Raw genomic sequence first — 19,479 nt, 5'->3', positions numbered from 1 at the left:
ATTGCCGGTGTTGAGGTCCGGGTTCGCCGAAAGTATTCCCACGGATACTCGACACGACTGTGATCACTGACGAGGCTCGGGTAGACATGAGTTCATTGACCAACGTAGAATGTCTTTTACTCGCACAAGCAGTGTACGAGTATGGCGCAAATGCTTGGCAGCAAGTCTCAAAGTTACTCTCCAAGCATCCCATCATCTCTCGCCCAAAGACCTTCTTTTCCGCTAATGTCAGCCCGTTTCAACTTTTTGCTACATATGGCGTACTCAGATCAAGTTTCATTGTTGTAGTCTTGTCGCGAAATATACGCCAGCCTGATGAGTGATGCTCAGCTTGAGTGGTGAGATGCTCGCGCTAACACAAGTTGTATATGTTCTCATGAATGTCCATGTAGCACCGAATCTGCTCCACATGGTGAGCCCTAATCGAATACCACTTCAAAATATCGCTTAAAGTGCATATAGCTCTTGTCAATCTCAAGCTTGCCCAGAAGTTCTATAGTGCACGTCTCCTGGAGTTGCGTGATTTGATTGCAGCAGAGGAAGTCAAGTTCAAGTGAGTACTCGAACCGTACAGTTTGCGTCATATTAACCCTGCCCAGAACCATAGTTGCAGAAATTCAGGATATTCGGGCTGGAAAATGGGACGATAAGATTCACGCCAAGCTCTCCGGGACAGAATTTGAGCCCGAGGCAGAAAACGATGCTGCACCTACACAGGGTGAAATAGCCGTCGTGCGTATTTTTGGCTGTTTCATCTTCAGTCTAACTTAATTGTGCAGGAACCCGAGGGCTCACATCAGATCCAGGAGCAAGAACGTGAACCTACCCCCAAGCCAGAAGAAGAGGAAGAAGAACCTGTCCCTACGCAGGAACCCGAGAGCATTGAGCCTGATCAAGCCCCTGAACCAGTCACTGTGGAAACAGAATCCCCTCACCCGCCACAAACCGAGGAATACGAGCCTGAGAATGAAAATATTGAGCAGCCAATCGAACCAGATGAACCCGTAGCCTCAATCCATGAGGAGGAAACAGAACAGTCTGAATGGGAGCACCAGCCCACGTCCCCAGACGATGAGGCAAGTGAGATAGAGGCAATACTGACACCTGGCGCCCCAGAGGGGTCCGTTGAGGAAGAAGCTAACCAACAGTCGCCTGAACACGAGGAGGAACCACCTGTCCATGAGGAAGAGATACTCGAAGTCGAAGAGGAGGAAGCGTCCCCTGCAGATGACACCGAGCACATCCACATCGAAGCAGAGCAGGAACTTACATCCATGGAAGTCGATGCGGAACAGGACTTGTCTGTTTATACCGAAACAAGTTCACAAGGTGTGTTTACATTGGGCTTAACAAAATCAAATTGGTAATTCGTTTTGCGTAGCCAAACGCAAGGTAGATGAAGTGGAAGTTGACGACGGTGAAGGTGCTGAAGAGCCCAACAAGAAACGTTTACGTGAGGAGAGCTCACCTCCTACACCAGGGGAGGAGGAACAAGGTTTGTACCCTCAAAAAGGACCGAGCACCCGCTAACCAAAGCACACAGTAACCACACCTCCCCGACGCGACACAACAAGCAGCGAGCAACGCCCCTCCACACCCCTTCAATCCGGTCCATCTGACTCCACCGCCCAATACACAAGCCCAGCTCAACCCATTCCTCACAAGCGCTTCCAGGCTGTCATATACCTCCTACACTCTCAAATCTCACAACACCGCAACGGTAACATCTTCCATAATCCTATAAAACCGACCGAAGCGCCCGATTACCATGATATCATCAAGCGACCTATGGACTTGAAGACCATCAAAGCAAGAATCAAAGATGGAGTTATCAGGACCTCGAGAGATTTTCAGAGGGATGTGTATTTAATGTTTGCCAATGCGATGATGTATAATAGGCCAGGGAGTGACATCGCATTGATGGCGGAAGAGGTGAGTATTTTTTTTGACAAAACTTTTCTTTTTTGAACCTGAAATTGTTGTTGGTAGATGATGCTTGAGAGCGAGAATCATATCAATTCCTTCCGGCAAACAGAAGGTTACTTGCGCGTCCGCGCGTGAACCACTGTTAGGGGAAGTTCACATGAATATATGCTTTGCACTGGAAACTTGACGCTTCTCGCACGCTTTGCTCGAATGTCAGAGAAACAAAACTGCCATTGTTACAAGCGCTAAATATGTTATGTCTAATGTACAACGTGCATGTATGCAAAGCAATCAACGTCCAGTACAGCAGTCAAGCACCAGCAGATAAACGATCGTTAAGACAGCATTCAGATAGCATTTAATAACCTAGAACCACGGATGATACACCTCGCTCATCCTCATCAATTGCACAGGATTCGTAGCCGTCGATATTAAGTTGGTAACAGTCTGTATGACTGGTATACCGCCCATATTTGTGGTCGATTGGGCCTGTACGACGACAAGCTGATCAGAACAAGAACTCGCATATGATACATAACGTATACCCACCGTTTCTCGTTCGATTTTACATGCCATAATCTCAGCACGTTTCACCACACCCTCAATGTTCGCCGCACAGCTTGTCCTGAAGGACAAATCGAACGTCCACGGATGTCCTTTTCCGTGCATCCACGTCATTACTTCGTCCCGAGCGAAGAGACAAAGTTGTTGCTCAAGCCCAAACTGTGTTGTCCATGTCAGTGGATGAAACCTAAGATAAAGGGAGAAAAACGCACATCGGGCTCGGTAAGACATCTTCCAATAACCATGATGCCTGTCGCCAATAACCCCTCGGTAAACACAGGGCCCAAAAACCTCTGCATATTAGGGGTGAAGCGGAAGGGCACCGCATCATTGGACGCAAACACAGGCGCCTGACCTGCTAGACCTGTATTCCCAATCAGTAATTGATTCAATAGTCGGGGATGATAAGCATACCAGGCAACATTTCACTCATCGTCATGAGCCCTGTCGACCGAGAAAGATGGAAACGCGAGGGTGCGCGGCTGGTGAGGCAGAAGACGAAGGTCATGAAGCTCGTCGCGGCAACTTGAAGCGCAAACTGCTTGCGCATGCGCCAAAGGTCCGCGGGTGTGGCCATGGCACTTGTCATATACTGGGTGCGAGAACATGAGATACTGACTACATAAAGAGATGGAATGACTGACTTTCGACAGAACATCATCTGGAACAAGTTTGCTACCAATTTCATCCATAATGTCTTTTCGTAGGGTGAAGTATTCCGCTTTGCTCGGCTGTCACAAAAGTTATAAGAATGAGTCTAGGACGTGTTGCAAATGTACTTACCGCCCTGCCACTTTTTTGCTTGAATTCTAGCAGCACACTCTTGACTTTTTCACCAGAGACGAGTATGGGATCTTCACGAGATAGACCAGCTTCCTCGCAGTGATGGTCGTATATGTCTCCGAGCGTGATGTACGACGAATCTGTCTGAAGGAGGCGAAGACTGGGGCTACAGGAGATAGCAGCTGGAATATGGAACAGCAGATTTCGCTTGCGAGATTCCTTCCTGCGAACCAAGGCACTATAGCAAGAAAAATCAGTAGTAGAGCATGTGAGCTAGGAACAGCCTCACCAATTGAAAGTTCGGAACACTTGCGTCAGCCGCTCCTCCCTGCGCCAGTGTCGGCCAGAAGGAAGCTGAACTGAGAACGATGTCCGCGAGTTGTCGTTACCATGCACCGTGAATCTGCGCCAGCAATAACCATATGACCGACAATTCTCGAACTTGGGTCCAAATTGCTGAATCCGAATGAAATTCTGATTGCTGTCCTTATCCTATAGCAAGGTGTAATGTCAAATCGACAATATCAAGCGCGCAACTCACCTCGGTGTACTGACCCGGAACTTCAATATCATCGAATTTGCCGTATTGGAACTCAGTGAGATAGTGGCTAAGGAGGTCGAGGGACTGGATGCGTGGTCGAGAGTCGAGATACTTCTCTTGCCGGTCCCTCCATTGCTGAAGCTTTCGGATGTACTCGTAATGTGTGAGTTTACTCTTGACAAAGTCTTCTTCATATTCTCGCTACAATAAAGTCAGTCTTTTTCTTGTTCAAGTAGTAAAAGCAAGTATACCCTAGCCGATCCAGTCAAGTTCGCAGCCATCTTGGAGATATTTTGTACGGTATGTTGCTGAAGCTGCCCATCATCCTCCGTCGTATTCGTCCGCATCACGTAGTTCTGGAAGTGCATGGTTCACGCCTGTCAGCGCGTAGTGCATGGATTACTTACCTGTACAGCGTCCAGCAAGAGCATGCAGATCAACCGATAGATCTCTTCTTCAGGGGTAGCCTTGAACCTTTGTAGTATCTGATCCACCATAGTCTCCATGCTCAGAATAAGCAGCGGGAAGGCCGTTTTAAGAATCTGAACGACCTCATCAACATGTTCCCAAGATTGACGGACGACATAAGTCGACTGGGTGTCAGAAGCACCTGGAGCATTTTGAGCGGAAGAAGTGGCGCCTGCGTTTTGTGCAGTAGCAGGAGTTATCTCTGTGTTGGACTGGGCTGATTGGGTTTGGGAAAGCTGAGACTCGATAGCGTCGCTCGATGAATTCTCCTTCTTGATTATATCTGCTTGGACCTCGGCCGTGGCGTCTTGCATTACTTGGTCACCGTCAGAACGTCTGTTTGCATTGGCAGTCAGTGCACTTTGAGCGCGAGCTGCTGCTGTAACCAAAGCTTGCTTCTTGATGAATTGCATGTCCTCCTTCGTCGTCCGCAATGGGAAAAACAATGCCTACAACCAAATTGAGCTCATGACAAGTCAGTTAGAATCGACTAGCTGAATACCTGGGGAAATAACTTGGCAAGGTTCAGCAGGATATATCGCGCTTGTTTGACTTCGCGTTGACTGATAGAAAGACAAAGCTGTGGGATGAGTGATATCCAGTACCAAAATGCTGCCTCGCCCTTGTAAGTGTCGAAGGCTCGAGAGATTGTAAATTGCGCGTCGTCTACACTCAACAACCAGAGCACCCGAGTCAGCAGGGGCCGACTCTTTCCATTCTTGTACTGTCCAGCTGCCTGGAGATAGCAGCTGACAGCATTGGCAGCGTGCGACATTTCGCCGGGGAACTCCTTGAACATACGATCGCTATACCGTCCCCATTCCGCCCATGCTTTGGCTTGAGACATATCCATCTGGACTGCTTGACCGAAGGAGTGATTCGCGTCGTCATTCCTCCCACTTCTCGCGTGGAACATGCCCTTCAGAGTGAAAAACTCGGCTTTCTGGGGATTAGAGAAGTACATCAGGTTTGTGTTATTGATGACTTCCAGTCCTGCTTGCAGATCATTTGGTTTCTGGTAGTGGCAGCGCGCTTGCTCCCGTAGTTTGAGAAAAGCTTCCGATATCTCGATGTTCGGCAGTGTATAAATCTTGTTCAATGAACTGAAGCAGACATCAAGAAGATCGTGCTTCCTCGCAACATGGGCAAAGCGGTTGATAATCCAAGCCGTTTCATGGTACCCGCGATAGCCTGAGGTATTGAAGTTACTTGTCGCAGAATTATTGCTCTGGTTGGTATTGGAGATAAGAGGGATGTATGCCTTGTTGATTGCGTTGAAAACATTCTGCCTCCAAGCAACCAAGTCACTCCATATGCTGATGTCGTCTTGCAGGTTGGGAAGGCGCTCTCGCCAAGCTTGTAGAACCATCTTGAGATCTGAGGACTTCTTCTCCAGATTCTGAGCGGTGGTTGTAGAGAGGGAACCAAAAATCTGGACGGCTTCTTGGAGCTCAACAAACTGTTGGAAGTGTTGTAACAGCGGAACGTGAGCAGCTGACATGTGGAATGGAAGAGCGACCCATTTACGCAGCGACAGCTGCATTGCGTCTTCGAGTATTTTCGTAAATTCAGTGTTCTTTTCCAGCGCACCAGGCACTTTCAGAAGAGCAATGAATGCCTCGAAAACTCGCTTTCGCGGAGTCGCGACGTCGGGTAGCTGATTAATCTGCTCCTCCAAAGATTCTTTCTGATCGGCCCAATCCTTCGTGCGCCACGCACTCTCAAGTAGGAGTTCCTGATTTCCTTCGCTCTTCGCCAAATCATGCAATGTATCCCACTGCTGGAGCTTCTCTGCCGCAAGCATCCAGTGGTCTTCCCAAAGGCAGTACTCGACTTCTGAAAATGGGATTTGGCTACTCTTCGCCTTCGTCATCGCCCCTTCATAGCAGTTGGAGGCAAACTCCCACATGCCATTCTGTTCGAACGAAAGCGCCATGTTAGTCTCAAGTTGGAGGCTTCGCCGGCGCCAAAGACCATAAAACACATCCTCCTCCGTTAATTCAGCATAAACGTCTGCAAGCGAATCATAAATCGTGTCTTTCACAGTGGGATCATCGTCTTTGATGGAGTCCAGAGACGTCTCCAAAACCTCCATCCCAACATGCCAGGCACCGTATGATTTTGCGAGGTATTTCACTAGATAGGGTGGCAGTGTCATAGGAGGCGAGCAGGCGTGAATACCACCCAATAAAGTCTGGATGACATTGGGGCGCAGTTCGAGCTGCTTGGCGTGGAAGTCCTTGCTCAGCAGGTTGATCATGTGGAGTGTCATGTCCGCCTGTTCCCGACGAGAAAGACATGCCCACGCCGCAGGAAAGACGGATAGCCAAGTGTCGTGCGCAACTTGAGGGTCAAGGAATGCCAATCTCTGCATGGCACGAATGATGGAAGCTGCATTCTGTCGAGCAACAAAGTGGCCATTTAAGGGTACCATGCTGATCCTCCGCTCCGAAATCAATGGCACTTCGCCGTCAACAGCGCCAAGAAGGAGATGGAGTGCAAGATAGATCCAGTTATGGTCCGCGAGAGGCTCCCAATTCTGGACTCCCAAGATATATGCTAGACGACCTTGAAGAGAACGAGGGATGCTACTGTCCAGAAGGTCCATAAATCGTTCTCTGAGCACAGGATCTCGAGCACGACACCCAAGCAGGAAACATTGTTCCAGTCGAGACGTCAAATCACTCCTGCGTAATGGAGGTTCTGTGTAGATGTCGTAGATGAGCTCCAGGTAGCTATGGAATAGCGCATCGCTGCGAGTCTCAAAGCCTGCCATTTTCTGCAGCACACTGACTTTGTCCTTCATTGTTGGATATGCTTCGTTCGTATGAAGGGCCCAGTCACGCATGACATCAAGTGAGAAGTGACACAGAGTGGGACTCTTGGATTTCTCTGTAAGCGCAGTGAATGCAGCAAAAAATGACTTTCGATGGTCGCCGAGGTGTAAAATGGTAGCTTTGCAAATCTCGATGATAGAGATCATGAGCCGGACACCGTTTTCAAATCCGTTGGTAGTCGGGGTCGAACTGACGTGGTCTTTGGCTAGTTTGCTGAAGAGACGTAGAAGGGATGCACTGAATGGCTGGACGCGCTCCGCTGTTACTTGTACGACGGATTTGAGCATGAGGAGTATTCCACGGAGAGCGGTTGTGTTCGCCAAACCATCCTCAACTGCTGTATAGACCCAGGTATGGAAATCTGACATATCGCCCTGTTTCTCGTCTCGATCAGGCAAAGGGAATAGTTGCAAGAGATGTTCAAAGATGGGATGAAGGGCATCATGCAAACCGGGATCATCTGTGGTCAGGCCTTTGCGAACCAAGGATTGGAGGATCGTAGCATTGGCCAGATACCAGGCATCATCCTTATCTGCAGCGACAACTTGCAACACTTTTGCAGCACTGAGAGCTTGATTAAGGTGGGGTTCTGAATCGAGTTCTGTCTGTACGGTGGCGTCAGCATTACACAAGTATGAAGTGGCAATGCATGTACCTGTTCCAAAGCACGCGAAAAAAAGTTCAACTTGACAGTCACATCACTCCAACCTGAAGGCGCAACCATCTTCTGCAAAAGCAACAGTGCACGAGGCAACAAGATGGTCCTGGATGTTGGCTCCAAAGGAGAGGTTGCAAGGCGAACGAGGAAACTGACAATACTTTCTCTGAAAGGAAGGGGGGTGACCCATGTAGTGGAAGCTCGGGACAGCTCAGTATGAGTGCCAGAATCCTGCGACTTCTGTTCCCAATCAAAGATAACCTGGGAGATATCTATGGAGAGTATACGAGATTCACCGGATGCCGTGCCAGAGAGACCAAGTTTGGATAGTGAGTTGACCATGTGCGGGATGAACAATGCACGAACGGGATAGAATAAATGCGGCTGACGGACAAGAAGTTGGTAGATCATGATAATTTGCTGAAACCCATTGCCCTCTTCTGCGAGTAAACGTCGAGTTGTCCTAGCCCACTGAGGGTATCCTGCATCATTGCCACCTGAGCGAGGAAGAGCTGGTGCAAGAATGTCTAGCGCCTGCTTGATAAGGAGTTTGCCGTCTGTATGAGGAGGACGAAGAAGGCCTGTCCATGCCCGGAGGATGAATTTCTGCGGGGTATCAAAAGCTTCGAAGAAACGTGCAGCTAGCAAATACGCCGTCTGCTTCACCACTGCATCTTCACTAGTGATATAGTGCCATGCGCAACGGATGATATCCTTTTTCACATCTTCAACGAGCTCTGGGAAGCGATGTACCAGCACCGTGGTCAAATGCAGCAATTCAATCATGAACATGTCATCGGCATCCGGGAAAGAAGTCGTGTCAGTCATGGGTTGCCAGATCACTCGATGAAGAGATGTTACGAAGTCCATGTCAAGCAGTCCCTCCTTGTTGGGGCTATTTGCTTGAATTAGGATAGTAGGCGTCAGAACAAAACGCAGAAAAAAGGTCTTCTGAGCCCACGGATATGACGTGTCTTCAAACCAAACGACGAAGCGTGACAAGACATTACGGCGATAGAAGAGGTCGTCATTCAGCGCAACATGCCGATAGAGGAATTGTGTGAGTCGTGTCAAATCCATTGCGATGTCGCGAGTGTAGATCGCAACAATGTCGAAAAGCAAGTCGACGCGAGGAGTTCGCTCCAGGGCTTTCATGAAGATTGACATGATTGAAGATTGCCGGTGAATCGCGTCAGGGACCATAACTTCATCTTGTTCAGGCTGCAAAGGCTCTGAGCGCCATATCCCAAGGAGAACATCGATGATGTATTCGTTGTCTGCAAGCCAAGTTGGCTGAAGGTCTGCCAGGTCATCAAAGAGCAGGAGGCCAGGAAGTAGGAAACTCCGATCGCTGCTTTTCAAGCAGTGCTCAACTAACGCCTGCGTGCGAGACGCAATCTCACGCTCGAGATTGGGAGCAAGCCTTGCTTGAAGGATACTTCTCAGGGTTCTAACATGACGAGGAAACTGGAGATGGCGCATAAAGAAGTCCATCGCCTCCCCTGGGTAACGATCTAGATATTTCCCGAGGGGCTCGGAGAAAGGACTACGGCTGGAAAAGTGCATCTGTGCTTCCGTCTGGACTATGGCATTGACGAGGTGTTCCAAAAAGATGTTCGCTGCGGAAGGGAGAAGATGGAAGATGTTGGCCAACCGAACAAGCTTTGTGACACCTTCATTCTCAGCCAAGGGAAGCTTCGAAGATGCTTGTAACATTTGGGGGTCTGCGACGATGCGGAAATGATCCAAGAGTTTATGCCCTATCTCAACTTTGAAGTAGTTGATCAAGAGCTCTAGTAATCTTGCAAGCCCCTCCAAGCCAGAGACCGACAGACGCTTTGGATCTGCAAGGTTCATCAAGATAGGGCGCAGGCCTGTCTGCAAGAGCTCTTTGGGGAGTCGACTTTGATGTGTTAGGACCATACGAAGCCCTTCGTGCGCAACTTCTTTTACCTCCTGCGAAGGGGAATACAAAGACTTGAAATAGACGCCAGTGACCCTGTATCATACTATGTCAATGACGTTGGAGAAAATGGGAACCACGACTGACCTTTGTCTAGTTTGATGCTGCTTTGAAAAGAAATCCGTCATAGGCATGGATGCAGTAAGGAGCTTGATGCAAGCTACCCTAAGCTTGATAATCTCGAGAGATCCTTGGCGAAGATTTCCACGAGCAAGCTGGACGTCATCGGCATCGGCGAGTCCGAGAGTTTCATGTAACAATCGGAGCAATTCGTCGTTCAGCTCCGGAAGAGGTGGATCGAGACTGACACAATAGCGTACTGCATCAATCATGCCCACTTGAATGGGAAACGATAACGCCCTCAAAGGTTTGGTGTAAATTGCTGTCAACATGCGATCCCGGTGGGGCAAGAGGAGCTCGTGAGCTGACTTGCCAGTGAGTTCAACGAAGACATCGATGCAGATTTGGGCTGCTTGGCGAACTACTGGGTTGGGATTTGAGAGCTCCGAGAAGAAGATACCGATGATGTGGACTAGCTTGGCACGAGCGATGATGGGGACGTCCGCCATAGCATCCAAATTCGTGTAGGTAACGCGTAATACACGTTTAAGGACCTCGATCACGTCAGTGACATCGCGGGGAAGATCAAAGGGGAGATCCTTCAGGATATGGAGCAAGGTTCGCACAAGTTCAACTTCACTCATCCATTTAATACCGATATTAGGCAGAAACGTCAAAATCCTGATTCCAATGCAACCTGCGCTCTTCCGTACCCATGAATCGTCAAGGCAGACGGCACAGAAGCGCGCAGAGATTTGGACCAGCGTAGGAACAACATCCTGTGCAGTAGCACCGTTCTGAGCGCACATGACCACCAGGTCATTCAAGATTGACGTGACAAGTTCTTCGCCCTTGTGTAATTCTTCAGTGTTATCACGTGAAAGAGCGCAAGGTAAGGCCTCCAAGTAAGACGAAAGCAGAGGGCTGGGATATCGCTTGAGGCCAGCTTCCTTAGTAGCGTTCTTGCGAAGCTCCATTGAAAATACAGTGCGAGACAGCTCACGAATGAACTTGTCTGCATCGTCTTTCACTTCGGGCATGTGTATCGCGTCAAATATCGCTTCCAATGATTTTACGAACACCGCAGATTCATCCGGCCCATGGCTGTTCTATGGTACATCATCGAAAGTTAGTGAAGTACGACACTATCCAAGCTTGCTTACATCATGCAGAAGAGTGATAGTACACGTCTCCAATAGCGAGTATGTTTGGGCACGATAGGCAGGTGCGGCCTTGCGTAGGGTTCGGACTGCTAAGTTGATCATCGGAGCCAGCTTCACGTTTTCCATCGAGCCACCGAAAGAAAGAGGAACGCTTGCGGCCTTCGAGAATGGGTTGTATTCAAGGGCAGGCTCTTTATACAACAAACGGCGATTGCGTCCACCGAGCTTGCCAAGAATACGAATGGTCGTGTGGGCATGGTGGTGACTGGCAGGTAGTGGCTTCAAGTGACTATGAAGCGCTTCCATGAGTTCTCGAAGAACGGTGTTCAGAGTCGGATCAAGGAAATCCGGTGTCAGGTTGTCGATACAAAGCTCAAGGGTACGAAGACCTTGAGACACGAGCTCAGGGGTCCCACGTAACGCAAGTGCAAGGGGGCGCATAAGATATGTGAGATGGGGTAGGAGATGTGTGAGACGCAATGGCACCGTAAGGCAAAGCTCAACGATCATGTCCCTCGCATACCCTTCGGAGGCATGCAACTGGCGGTTTAAGCTCTCCAACATATCGGGAAGGAGTGGTAGAACCTCTTTGTAGAGAAGCTCGTAGCGACCCCCTCCTCCGCCAATTGCGCGAAACAAGCCTCTTAGAAGATGGTAGTAGTTGGTTGACTTGGAGGCTTTGGCAGCGAGAGGGAAACAATCCATGATGAGTTTAGCTAAGTGCGCAGCCAGAATGGGTTCATTGGGCACAGGAAAAGACGTGACTGCACCAAATGCCATTTTGAACAGCCGAATGGTAATAACTGCTGTTTGATCGTCGTATTCCCCAAGAAGTGACAGGCGGTCAATGAGGAAACGAAGGACGATTGCTACCAGAGTTGGCGAGACGTTTTCACGACTGAACAAAATTTGGCAAATTTGTAAGAGTGCAGGCCTCTTGCGAGCTGCTTCAAAAAAGAACTCAATCTTGTGGGTCCAAACCTCTTGGAATACGTGCAGATTGACCTCCAGCAGAACTGCGCTAAACCAGTCCATGGCTTCGGTAGCGTCGCGTGGCTCGGTATCAAATAGGGCCATACATTTCATGCAACTTTCAAAGAGACGGAGAATCAGAGTGCCTTCGGGAACTGGAGCATCACATTTTTTCAATCCCACGAGGCAAACACGGAACCCATGGAGGAGGGTTCGAAAGAGAAAGCGACATTCTATGACCAAGGGTGTCAAAGGGTAATTCGCGCACATCGAAAGTCTTCTCACCATGAATAACCTCTTCTGGCTTCTCAGTTGCATAGGCAGCACCTGCAACAGGTCGCGTCTTCTCTATCAGCAAAAAGTCGACGCCTTCTTCTTCGTCATTCTTAGCCTTCTCTAACCTCTCAAGTGCGTTGTCCAAGACCAGTGTCATCGCCTCGACTTTGTCGACACAAGTCTCGAACATGGCAGTCAGTACCCGTGCGGCACCTTGAGCGGTATCCTTGGTTGTAATATTCTCGATCAGACCGAACATCATCTTGGAGAACAGCGTATGCAGGTTATGACTGAGGTACGGATTATGAATCAACGCAGAATACAGCTTCGCCACACGCGCGAGCTGATTTGCCGAGAGGTCGCCCCGGACGTGATGCACAAGGTCCGCGACCGATGCGTAAACCGACGGACTGAATCATGATCATCAACTATAATTCCTCATTGGCCGATCAACTGAACTCACCGCAAGGTCTCTTTACTACCCACTCCATCTCCAAGAAGAATACGTTCATCAAATAGTTTGTCGATCTGTGGTAAAAGAGCCTTCCGATGCTGCGTGCCAATCAGATGCCGTAGTACCACTATCAGATCCTAGAAGATGTATTAGGTCTAGTTGCGTTTTTGATACATGCAACTCGCCTTTCGTGCCTGAATGCCGTTGGGAGGCAAATCTTGCATTAATCGGAGAGCAGCAAGAATGAGCCTCTCTCCAAAGGAGTCGAACTGTTCTCCGAAGCCTCGCATGACATATGCAACATAAGATACCATCTACGCAGTGAGTATTCTTGATTGTCGAGATTGTTACAGGGATGCATACCTTGATTTGCCCAGTGATGAAATCCATATAGGCTTGAGGATTCTTTATGGTGGGTGCCATGCCGGACCAGTAAGATCCCATGGCTTCATGATCTTCTCTAGCTTTTTTCTGAGCGGGTGATTCGAGACCCAGAACCTCGAAATTCAGACAGAGTGTTGCTTGAATAACGTGAAGGACAAGGGGGCGATGGCTTTGAGAAAAGGTGACAACTACCATTCCCATCTCGGCGAGGACTTTGAAACTGCGAATGCTGGGAAGGACGACATTGGGATCAAGAACAGGGGAGTCCTCGCAGAGTGTTTCGAGGACAAGTCCCCTCATGTTGCGAAATACGTCTTGAAGAATTCCCATGTACTCGGCAACCAGCTCTTCTGTCAGCGATCGAAATGAGCGTAGAAGGTCGATAATAATTTTGCATGCAGTGACGCCGTTTTCCTCATTATCATGGCGCAAGGCATGAAGCATACCACTAAGCAATGGCAGAGCCAGAGGCCGTATAGTTTCCCCGTAGGGTATGCGATGTATGATTTCAAGCAGCACGCGCCTGAATTGGTACTCCATGATGTCTTTGTGATATGCAGCTTCCCCAGTGTTCAGAATTTCCAAGAGAACTGGAATCATTTGAGGGAATACTCGCGCAGATTCAGCATCTCGGACAGTGTCTATCATTTCTCGTAGCTCGCATGCAACATTGTGCTTCGTTTTGAGATCTATGACCAGTGTGTTCAACAGCGGAGAGCTATATTTGATCGGAGAACACATACCTATTCCAGGGTCCGCAATGCGAGCAGCCCGCATCTCAAGGTCTGCAGCTGTACCCAGCTGCGGTGTGTTGTCCATGGCGAACAGCAGGAAGAGGCCCTAAGTTACTTCCAGCTATTTGGTAATCTCAAGTTTGACCCAGAAAATATGTTTGGCTCAATGTTTGGTCAACATTCACGTGATTTTCACGTGATGTAGCTTTACTGACTTTATTAACCCCTCATTCGGGGGTGGCCTAATACTTTACAACAGTTTGCATAATGGTAGAGGCCGGTGGTATTTCCAAAAAAAGTGTGCATTTATTTTCGAAAAAGTAGTGCTACAAAGATTGATTTTTATCTCAACAACGAAGCAAGCTATTGACATGGTCTAAGTGACAAAACTGATCAGAAAAATTGAACGCAGACGACCAGTGAAAAAACTAAGTGATTCGGTGAAGTTGGTGGTCACCTGCTCTCAGAGCCAGTAGAACTACAAAGATTGATTTTTATTTCAGTAACAAAGCAAGATAATGACAAGCGGTAAGATACAAACTTGATCAGAAAAATGAGGTGCAGAAGACTGTAGAAAGGATGGAATGATTTGGCGAAGTGGACACTTGCCTCGTGTCTACTAGTATAAAAACCAAATTCACACACATCTCACTTTTCCCGATGGTCTGCTACATTGTCTGGCAGGATGGCAAAGGCTTCTACCCAAGTGCGCAAGGTCAAGGAGCCCCGGAAATGCGGTCGTCCTCCGAAAAAGCAATTACAGCCCCCCAGTAGTACACAGGCAGAACATCCTCCAAGTCAGGAAGTCGGCTCAAAGACTAAACCACGGCCATGGCCCATTCCACCAGAAAAGTCTAGCACTTTGTTGGCAGCCACAGTGCCAGGTGGATCCAGCTCTGCACCAGACATCAGAGCAGCTGTAGCGACATCAAAGTCCACTGACTTTGATGAGAACACAGCCGCCACATTGTTACTTGGCTTAGCTTGGCCAGTTGGAGACTTGGAGGTCCCAGATCTGGTTGGGAAATACAGTATCAAGGATGAAGACTTCTTCCAGAACCTCAAAGAATCTGAGGCCAGTGGCTTGGATGATGAGCATAGCCAATCGGGAGATGAGGAGGGTGAGTAATTAAGACCGTCACTGCTCTTGCAAAAGAAACTTACCTCGTCTGTGATGTAGAATCTGAATCAGAGGACAGCGTTGAAGATAACGAGGAACCTGAAACTGATGAAGAGGTAATTGACATACCTCTCAATGTGCTGGTCAACGGTGTCCTTGACACTTTGACTGTGAGGTCCGATATATCCTGGGATGCCTTCCATCGCAAGATTGCAAAGGCTATGGAGATCTTCCTAGAGAACCTCAGTATTGCCTACAAGTTTTCGACTAATGCGAAGACAGCTTCCCCGCATAAACTCGACTTGGCTCGCAACCTGCTCCAGTTGCTTGGAGATGCAAGTGAAGAACTCAGCGGTGTGACTGGAAGGTCACGGAAGAAGAAGTTTGCGGTAGAGATTGTTGATATACGGTTGCTAGAAGTAAGCAATGGTGAATTGAAGAAGGGGACATTGACCAGCAGTAAGACAAAGGTAAGCACGAATAAGGAATGCAGAACACAAAATAACCCACCAATTCACTCAGGCTCGAGCAAACAAGAGGGGAAAGGCAGATGATGAGGACAGTGATGGTGGTGGGAAACCTGCTGATGCTGTTACAGTCTACCATAACATCTACAGAAGCCCCCGCTCTGCTAGACTCCCAACGCAGCGGCACACCGCTAGAACTTAGAACAACAGCGGTCTGGACTGCTGTGACACCGCCCCTGGCCTAGAAGGCCTTGTACCTGATCCATGGAGGCTGTATGCCTCATGGACACCTAGACTGGCGCATGTACGCCTCATGTCGCCTCATGAAGATCCGGAGCGCCCTTGGTGCCTCATGACTGATCAGAGGTTAAGCCTCATGTATCTTATCTGTCCTCATGGTTGACCTCATGTTCTCTTATCTCATGAATACCATAGATCCTGTTACAGGGATCTGTAACACCTACTAGAGCCCCAGCTCTCCCTACACCTGCCCCCGCTCTGCTAGACTCCCCGCGCGGCGGTGCGCCGCCTGCGCCTAGAACAACAGCGGTCTGGACCGCTATGACCCCGCCTCAAGGCGCTATGACCCCGCCTGATGCTATGACCCCGCCCCTGGCCTAGACGGCCTTGTACCTGGTCCATGGAGGCAGTACGCCTCATGGACACCCTAGATCAGCGCATGTATACAGCATGTCGCTTCATGAAGACCCGGAGCGCCCTAGGCGCCTCATGTATGAAGACCCGGAGCGCTTGGCGCTTCCTGTACCTATGCGCAGCAGCCCTTGGCGCCGCATGCTTGATCAGAGGCTAAGCCTCATGTACTTTATCTAACCTCATGTCTAGCTATCTTAGATTAGCGATATACTATAGATTATAGACTGAGCTTGAACACTTAGATACACTATGTATAAAGTACATACATTGTTGTAGATTATACTTCACTTTAATCTACTAGGTTCTACCACAGAACTTGCTCATCTTAGCTTAACCGCTTCCTTGTGTGAGACCGCACTTCAGAGTCGCTCCCATACGCCTCTGCACGTATCCGCTAGCCCTGCATCTCGACGAGCGCCGTCTTACCGAGATCGCCGGAGGAATCCTTGACGTTCCATCAAGGCTAGACCACGCTCAGCTTCAGTAGACTCACTCGAGTCGTCGCTGAGAAGACCTATCCTAGTTCGCACACGCCGACCTACAGTCGACGTAACAGATCCCAGATATACTATTAGATACAGACTGAGCTTGAACCCTTGTATATTGACATATATAAGTAGACAGATTATTGTACTAGTTCTTTACTTTAATCTACTTGGTTTTCCCTTGAAATCTGTTCAACTAAGCCTTCAAGCTTAGTTGTCTTTGACCGCACTTCTAAGCCAAGCACCCCTTGTCTTAGTCAATCTATTAGCCCTGTATCTCAATGAGCGCCATCTTACTGAGATAACCAGAGGAACCCTTGACATTCCGTCAAGGCTACAATACCCTCAACCTCAGAGGGCACATTTGTGCTGTTGTTGAGAAGACCTATCCAAGTCTGTAACAGATGCTGTCAACTGGGATGATGACACTGATGTCGCAAAACTCCCCCCACCAAAGATTGTTGTTGGATTGCAAATGAAATATGCCTGCGCACAACACCAAGGATGTTGTTTTGTTATGAAAAATGGTGACCATCATAAAATTCCATTGTCCGACATAAGCCACTGGGCATTCATGATTGTATGGGTACTTCGCTGATTCTCTAAGTGATCGTGCTAATGGGACTATTACACAACAAATTTCCTAATGTATACAACTTGCAAAAATCCCCCCCCTGTTCTCAAGATCGAGGATCATGATGCACAGAGAAAACAGGCAGACCCTGTGTCTGTAGTTAAACAACTTGAAACTGCTTTGTCAAGTCCTGCCAATGGCATTCAACCAGTACCAGAGCATGCACATCAGGGACTGGTGTAGGACTTGGAGTCCTTGTAGCCTCGTAGAGGCTATTTTTGTGGTATCCCTCAGCACCCTATTACTTTCCTACATGAAGCACAGCTCTCCCATGAGCCGCGCATAGCGGCCGCAACTTTCCCGCAATGTTCCTGCGTGCATGCACAGCCGCACTTAGCGGCCGCTTTTCTCACGCTTCATCGGCCGATGTTCCACACCCATCCATAGTCCAAAACCAACCCAATGGTACGTTATTTCATGATTATATTTACATATCAGACCATTTTCGCATCGGACCACCTTTATTTCATCATAGACCCTTATTTACATATAGCTTTACATACCTAACTCAGTAGCGCATCGGCTCGGTTCTGCGTGACAGCACTTAGCACTATACTTAAGCACTAGCAGTACATATCTTTCAGTAGCTTGTTTTCCGGATGTCCCAGTAGCAAACTCCCATTAGCTTACAGTTGGTAGCTATTGGCAATCAGTATCCGTTTACCGCTTGCATCGTATCCATCATTGCCTCGCTCTACATCTATTTCTATTGTCCTTCATCTCTATTACCATCTGAACCTCTCACGCATTGGCCGCTTCGCAGCCGCGTCTTTCCCACGCCTTCGGCTTTCGCCCGCCACTACGTTCCCGCGCTACGCGCGCGCACCCGCCTATTTCTCGCGCTTTGCATCGGCTGACAAGCGGCACCTTCTGCATCTATTTCTAGACCTTTGCTGCACTAGCTTCCCCTTTAGGGTTGAATGCACTTGTCCCACAAGTATAGCAGATAGGCAGTGAATGACCTACAACATAAAGATATCAGTTTGGAGCCTTTAGCACCACTCTGAGTTGTAAACCTACACCGGCAAACATACTTATGCAGCCACCTGCTTATCATCATGCTCCTCACCTGTTCAGCATTCCTCAGCTGATTGCGCCTCATCCATTCTACAATTATCTGCTGCCTGTTCCTGCTGGTCAGCTCTACTATCCACCACAATCATTCAATCCATATCCAAACCAGAACCACAATCATTACACATTTGCATGCCAACACCATTTACCAGGTCCTAACTATCATACTCACGATCAAGATCATCATTTCCATCGACGTCCTTCACCAGATCTCAATTCAGACATTGCTCAAGCTATTGATGCCGACAATCCTGCACTCTATCCACTCATACCTGACTGGCTCTGGGAACTGGATAAAGGGCCACAGGGCGACAACCGTGCTTTCGCAAGAGATAGCATTATCGACTATTTTCATGGCTTTGGGTATAAGCGCATGTTCAAGAGCATTGACCCGATGCTCACCATCGCAGACAAGATTTTGGAATGGTGTCCTGACGTCTCTGTCGGCACTGCAAAGCTTCTTGAGACATATGCAAGAAAGGATTGTGAGGTGTTAAAGGCAGAACAGATGCAGCACCTTAGGCACAAGCGCAGATGGTCATATTACTAGTACTGACTTTTCATTGACATATACTTAGAGCATTTCTATTCCATCACCTGTAATTATAAGTATTGACATTTATGAAACCATCCTGCTACATCATTCAGTGTCACAGTAAATATCGCATCATTCAATACAGCAAAAACATCAGCGTCATCACGGCCCTCTGTTGCCATTTGAAGTCTCAGCTTATCACGACGAAGGTGGTGTTTCATGGCTGAAAATGCCAGTTCAATGGGGTTATAGTCCAGAGAATATGGCAGCAAGAATTCAAATCGCATTCCCCTGCAAAGACACTGGCGGTTAGATGGAACAATGCCTGAATGATTGAGTTACTTTACTGTTCGAGTATCATTTCCTGTACAAGTACAGATTTGTGGATGCTACAGTTGTCCATGACTATGACTGAGTTCAGACCAGGGAATGGATTTATCTAATTGAGTAATGCATCTATGAATAGGGAAAATCTTCTCTTGGTAGAAGAGCCCTCAATGATGTCCACGAGCAGGATTCCTGATAAGCTAAGGGCTGGGAGCACCGAGTATCTATCAGTTCTCGGAAATCAGTACACTTCTACTTCAAGTGATCATTGACTGGTCATACCATCGGCCACGAACAAAAAAAACCTTTTGTAATGCCTGTCTATTCGTTCATGAGTACAGTCGTAGACAAACAAAGTCATCTAGTTTGGTATCTCGACAATATGAATTTTTGGGGCCAA

At 48.3% G+C, this 19,479-nt stretch overlaps 4 protein-coding genes across 4 annotated transcripts; 2 read left to right on the top strand and 2 right to left on the bottom strand.

Moving 5' to 3' along the window:
- Positions 1–49: 49 nt before the first annotated feature.
- On the top strand, positions 50–2,134 carry F5147DRAFT_726828 (uncharacterized protein). Its single transcript, XM_041439208.1, has 9 exons — positions 50–227; positions 289–338; positions 393–412; positions 463–553; positions 600–732; positions 780–1,329; positions 1,382–1,495; positions 1,544–1,932; positions 1,990–2,134. The coding sequence occupies exons 1-9, from the start codon at positions 87–89 to the stop codon at positions 2,059–2,061; spliced, it is 1,560 nt and encodes a 519-aa protein (XP_041285541.1). The 5' UTR covers positions 50–86; the 3' UTR covers positions 2,062–2,134.
- Positions 2,135–13,884, bottom strand: F5147DRAFT_841291 (uncharacterized protein). The gene is made up of 19 exons (XM_041444365.1): positions 13,793–13,884; positions 13,029–13,738; positions 12,851–12,979; positions 12,675–12,802; positions 12,221–12,621; positions 10,964–12,168; positions 9,828–10,909; positions 7,775–9,776; positions 4,785–7,724; positions 4,222–4,731; positions 4,066–4,170; positions 3,815–4,015; positions 3,563–3,765; positions 3,274–3,511; positions 3,135–3,221; positions 2,905–3,082; positions 2,703–2,854; positions 2,476–2,649; positions 2,135–2,415 (listed from the first exon to the last, which is right to left on the bottom strand). The coding sequence occupies exons 1-19, from the start codon at positions 13,866–13,868 to the stop codon at positions 2,293–2,295; spliced, it is 10,644 nt and encodes a 3,547-aa protein (XP_041285540.1). The 5' UTR covers positions 13,869–13,884; the 3' UTR covers positions 2,135–2,292.
- Positions 13,885–14,468: 584 nt separating this feature from the next.
- Positions 14,469–15,991, top strand: F5147DRAFT_658694 (uncharacterized protein; the record flags this gene model as incomplete). The annotated part of the gene is made up of 4 exons (XM_041434482.1): positions 14,469–14,904; positions 14,964–15,373; positions 15,573–15,674; positions 15,818–15,991. The coding sequence occupies 4 exons, from the start codon at positions 14,469–14,471 to the stop codon at positions 15,989–15,991; spliced, it is 1,122 nt and encodes a 373-aa protein (XP_041285539.1).
- Positions 15,992–18,820: 2,829 nt separating this feature from the next.
- On the bottom strand, positions 18,821–19,039 carry F5147DRAFT_587663 (uncharacterized protein; the record flags this gene model as incomplete). The annotated part of the gene is made up of 1 exon (XM_041432018.1): positions 18,821–19,039. The coding sequence occupies one exon, from the start codon at positions 19,037–19,039 to the stop codon at positions 18,821–18,823; it is 219 nt and encodes a 72-aa protein (XP_041285538.1).
- Positions 19,040–19,479: the final 440 nt, after the last annotated feature.

This window comes from Suillus discolor (genome assembly GCF_016758755.1).
Source record: "Suillus discolor strain FC423 chromosome Unknown F5147scaffold_121, whole genome shotgun sequence".
NCBI classification, from domain to species: domain Eukaryota; kingdom Fungi; phylum Basidiomycota; class Agaricomycetes; order Boletales; family Suillaceae; genus Suillus; species Suillus discolor.
Note: the sequence above shows the minus strand (reverse complement) of the source record. Positions and strands in the feature narration are given on the sequence as shown.

Excerpts from the sequence above, each read along its gene's own strand:
- F5147DRAFT_726828 (XM_041439208.1), top strand. The coding sequence starts at position 87 with ATGAGTTCATTGACCAACGTAGAATGTCTTTTACTCGCACAAGCAGTG. Across the intron at positions 228-288 it reads AGACCTTCTTTTCCGCTAAT|TCTTGTCGCGAAATATACGC; the intron begins GTCAGCCCGTTT and ends TCATTGTTGTAG. Across the intron at positions 1,933-1,989 it reads TCGCATTGATGGCGGAAGAG|ATGATGCTTGAGAGCGAGAA; the intron begins GTGAGTATTTTT and ends TGTTGTTGGTAG.
- F5147DRAFT_841291 (XM_041444365.1), bottom strand. The coding sequence starts at position 13,868 with ATGGACAACACACCGCAGCTGGGTACAGCTGCAGACCTTGAGATGCGG. Across the intron at positions 9,777-9,827 it reads CAGCATCAAACTAGACAAAG|GGTCACTGGCGTCTATTTCA; the intron begins GTCAGTCGTGGT and ends AGTATGATACAG. Across the intron at positions 3,083-3,134 it reads CAGATGATGTTCTGTCGAAA|TATATGACAAGTGCCATGGC; the intron begins GTCAGTCATTCC and ends TCTCGCACCCAG.